Genomic DNA, 3,605 nt, shown 5'->3' with positions numbered 1-3,605 from the left:
GAGAGAGAGAGAGAGAGAGAGAGAGAGAGAGAGAGAGAGAGAGAGAGAGAGAGAGAGAAACAGCTCAGTGGGGATAGCACTTGCCCAAGGACCAGAATTTGGATCCCCACAATCCATGAAAGTGCTGGATGAGTGTGCCAGCTCACCTATAGCTCCAGCCCTGGAAGGCAGAGACAGGATCCCCAATCTAGTAAGACTAGCCATATGGATGAGCTCTGAGTTTGATTGAGAGGTCCTGCCTCAATGAATAAGGCATGAGAGCCACGGAGGCTGATTTCCACTGACATCAAACCTTGGGCCTCCATCTGTGCGTGTGTACCGGCCTACACATGTGCCCCCAAACATGCAAAACACACAGACACACAGGACATACGGATAAAGAGGATTAAAACACGAGAAAGGAAGGGAACCTGGTCGGAGATTTTGAACAGCAGGCTGCCCTGGATTCGTAGAAGTAGTGGTGCTTTGGTTCCTTGTGGCCTGGCTCCTGGTGGCCTAGTACAGAAGAGAACACACAGAGCAACCGGGGGGGGGGGGGGGGGGGCAGGGGTTACACTTACGCCCACGGACCTGGACTAGTGCTCCCGAGGGCTTTGTGATGGAGGAGCTTGGGGAAAGACAACTCTGAGGTGAGTGACAGTGTGCAGGTGGAAGGAACAGATCAACCCAAGAAACGTTTTTGAGGCAACTGCATGGGGCGGGGGTGGGGGAGTCCTGAAGTCAGCCCCCTGGCTGTTCTGTGCAGTGGACAGGACACATTTGGGAGCTGCCATCTCCCAGCTATTTAACACTAAGTAGGAGAAGAGCCACAACCAATGCCTTGGGGAAAGGTTCTAAAGCAGGCGTGTGGGCCCACGGGTCGCACGTGTCCAAGGCTAGTTACAAATGTGGCCCGTGTGCCTGTGGATGACGTCATATTGCAGGGTCAAAAGCTGCCAACTCCCATTGAAGAACAACAGGTACACACAGCACTGATCTAGAATAACAGAAGCACACAAGACAGGCCTGTAACCAACACGAAGTCACACCCATCCATTTGATCCTGCCCAGGACTGTCCCGCGGGAGGCAGAGCTGCCTGGTGTCTACGGACAGTACAGACGGAAAAGTCAAAATAGATGCTCTCTAGGTCTTCCTGTGGAGGCTCGCGGTGACCAGAGCGGTCCCTGTCCTCTCGCCACTGACCAGGCTGGAGAGCCATGTTCCATGTGACCTGCGTGTAAGGGCAAAGTGTAGGCAGCCCACGGCAGGAGGGCCGGGTGGGAATCCCAGAGGGTGGCATGTCTATAGTGAGAGATGTCAAGGCAGACAGTCTGTGTCCCTTGTCTGGAGAAGTGACCTGCTGTTGAGTGGAGCTGAGCCTGGTTACCCTGCAGAGAGTCTTAGCAGGGTTACCTTCCTCCCTCTGAGCAAATACAGTCTGCCTCCAACACTCCTCACCTGCACCTCCCTAAGAGAGCTTCCAGCCCAGGGAGCCAGCAAGGACTCTGGAACCCGGTACATTCTACCTGATGTAGGACTTCCCCGGTGGGGCCCTTCTGTCCCCTGGACACTTTTCTGGGTTGGGCTCAACCAGATGTTACCAGAGCACAGTGCACTCTCTTGAGTGTGTGACCATGTCCTGGTTATGTCCCAGTGCAGCAGTCAGAACAAACAAGCGCATCCATGGAGAAATTTGCCTGACCGTGACTCCAGCTTGTCACATGGCTCGTTCCCTCTCTCGCTGGCCTTTCTGCACACAGGCCCTTCTCCATGAGAGCGAGCATTGGCTTTTATTTTCTTCATAGTACTTCCTGTACCTTGAAAATATCTGCAGACCAGTGGCTTTCACTCCCTTTAAGGATTTAAATCCCAAGGGCTTTGGATCACTGATGTGTGTCCTGAGAGCTTGACGTGGACGAGCCCCTGCTGCTCCTCCATGTCAGAAAACCAGAGGTAGCTCCCACACTCTGGTCCACGGGTGCTCACTCTTCCAGTGAGCAGCGCATGACAGAAGAGGGAGCCCCAGTGGCTCGGGAAGCTTAACCCATGGCCATCTCTGTTTCTGCCTGCTTCCTTAGGGGTCCTGAGAAGCAATGGCCATAGAAGCCCCTGTGAACTTTGCACCACCTGAACGCAGCACTGTGGTCAGCACCGCAGGCGACAGCTCCACCTGGCAGCCCAACTCACTCAGGATGCACGTCATCAGGCCCAAGTCTGCCAAGGGCCGGAAGCGGCCGAATTTGCACAGACCACAAGGCATGGGGGACGGTGGGGACGGCTCCCCCAGTGCACTATCCTCTTCACCCCCACCACAGTCCTCCGGGTCTCCAAGCAACCAGAAACCAGGAGTCTGTGCCACGGTCTCAATATCTCAGGGAGCTCCTGATGAGATGCAGGAGCTGCTGCAGCAGGCGCCCATACGGACCACTTCATCTCTCAACAGGTACCCGGTCCTTCCATCCATCAACAGGAGGAGCTTAGAGGAGGGGGCTGTGGACACTGTGGCCAGCAAGACCAGTTCCCTGCAGCTGAGCAGCGTCCAGGCCCTTTACCAAGAGGAGTCAGGCCAGGAAGACTCCAGAGCCCAAGTTTGTGCCTTAGAGAAGAAATTCATCATCCGAACCAAAAGACAGAGTTCCTCCCGGGCCTCAAACATTGAGGAGCCATCGGACGAAGAGCCGAGGCTGCTGCTGGCCGTCCGGTCACCCTCAGGCCAAAGGTTCGTGCGCTACTTCAGGCCCAGTGATGACCTCCAGACCGTCCTCGAGGTGGCCGAGCAGAAAAACAAAACAACCTACCAACACTGCAGCATTGAGACGATGGAGGTGCCCAGGAGACGTTTCTCTGATCTCACCAAGTCCCTTCAGGAGTGTGGCATCCTTCATAAATCCGTGCTGGGCATCTCGCAGGAGGAGGGGGAGGGGTGGCCCTGAGCCCTCCGCACCAGGCTGGGGCCCCAGGTCTTTGAGCATAGAGAACGTTGGGCAGCCTGAAGCCTCCAACGCAACCTTGGTTTCAGGTGCCATGTGAGCCCAGGGCAGCCGAGACCCCTAGGGCCTTGTTTGTATAGCAAGTCTGTGGAGGCAGGGACAAATCTACACAAGGGAAGAAACCTCTCTAGAAAACTCCATTGTAGCCCCACATTCTCTCCGGCAGCCACAAGGAAGTTCTACAACCATCCCTGGACTGTGGCTGCGGCCAGGATAATCTACTTTCCACTGCTGGCTCCTTCCAGAATCTTCTGTCAGTGCAGTGAACTTTGAGTCTCTCAAAGCCAATACTTCGCCTTTCTGTACTTGACACCAGATTAAGCTCTTCCCAGAGAGGATTCTCGTCTAGTAATAAGCGGGGGCTTAGGGATCACGGCACTGACGCTGGCATTTCTTGCAACGGAGACCCACGAGGGTCCCTGTTGGTATGAGGCGGCAGCAAAGGGAAGAGATACCTTCTGCTGTCAGAATTCCCTCAGCACACATCTCTGAGACGTCCTAGAGCTTGCCCATGGAAATGGCCCCTCCAGCCATGGACCAGCCAGGGCAACTTTTGAGTGGACGGACGGTTGGAGCTTCTTGGTATCAACGGTCTGTGTGCAGGATCCTTCCAAAATGGAAGTAAACTCTGGCAG

General features: G+C 55.2%; 1 protein-coding gene across 1 annotated transcript; it reads left to right on the top strand.

Moving 5' to 3' along the window:
• The first annotated feature begins 2,073 nt into the window (after window positions 1-2,073).
• On the top strand, window positions 2,074-2,913 carry Ubxn10 (UBX domain protein 10). The gene has a single exon (XM_021201326.1). It carries the CDS (start codon window positions 2,074-2,076, stop codon window positions 2,911-2,913), a length of 840 nt encoding a protein of 279 aa, XP_021056985.1.
• The last annotated feature ends 692 nt before the right edge of the window (window positions 2,914-3,605 follow it).

This window comes from Mus pahari, chromosome 6 (genome assembly GCF_900095145.1).
Source record: "Mus pahari chromosome 6, PAHARI_EIJ_v1.1, whole genome shotgun sequence".
NCBI classification, from domain to species: Eukaryota; Metazoa; Chordata; class Mammalia; order Rodentia; family Muridae; genus Mus; species Mus pahari.
Note: the sequence above shows the minus strand (reverse complement) of the source record. Positions and strands in the feature narration are given on the sequence as shown.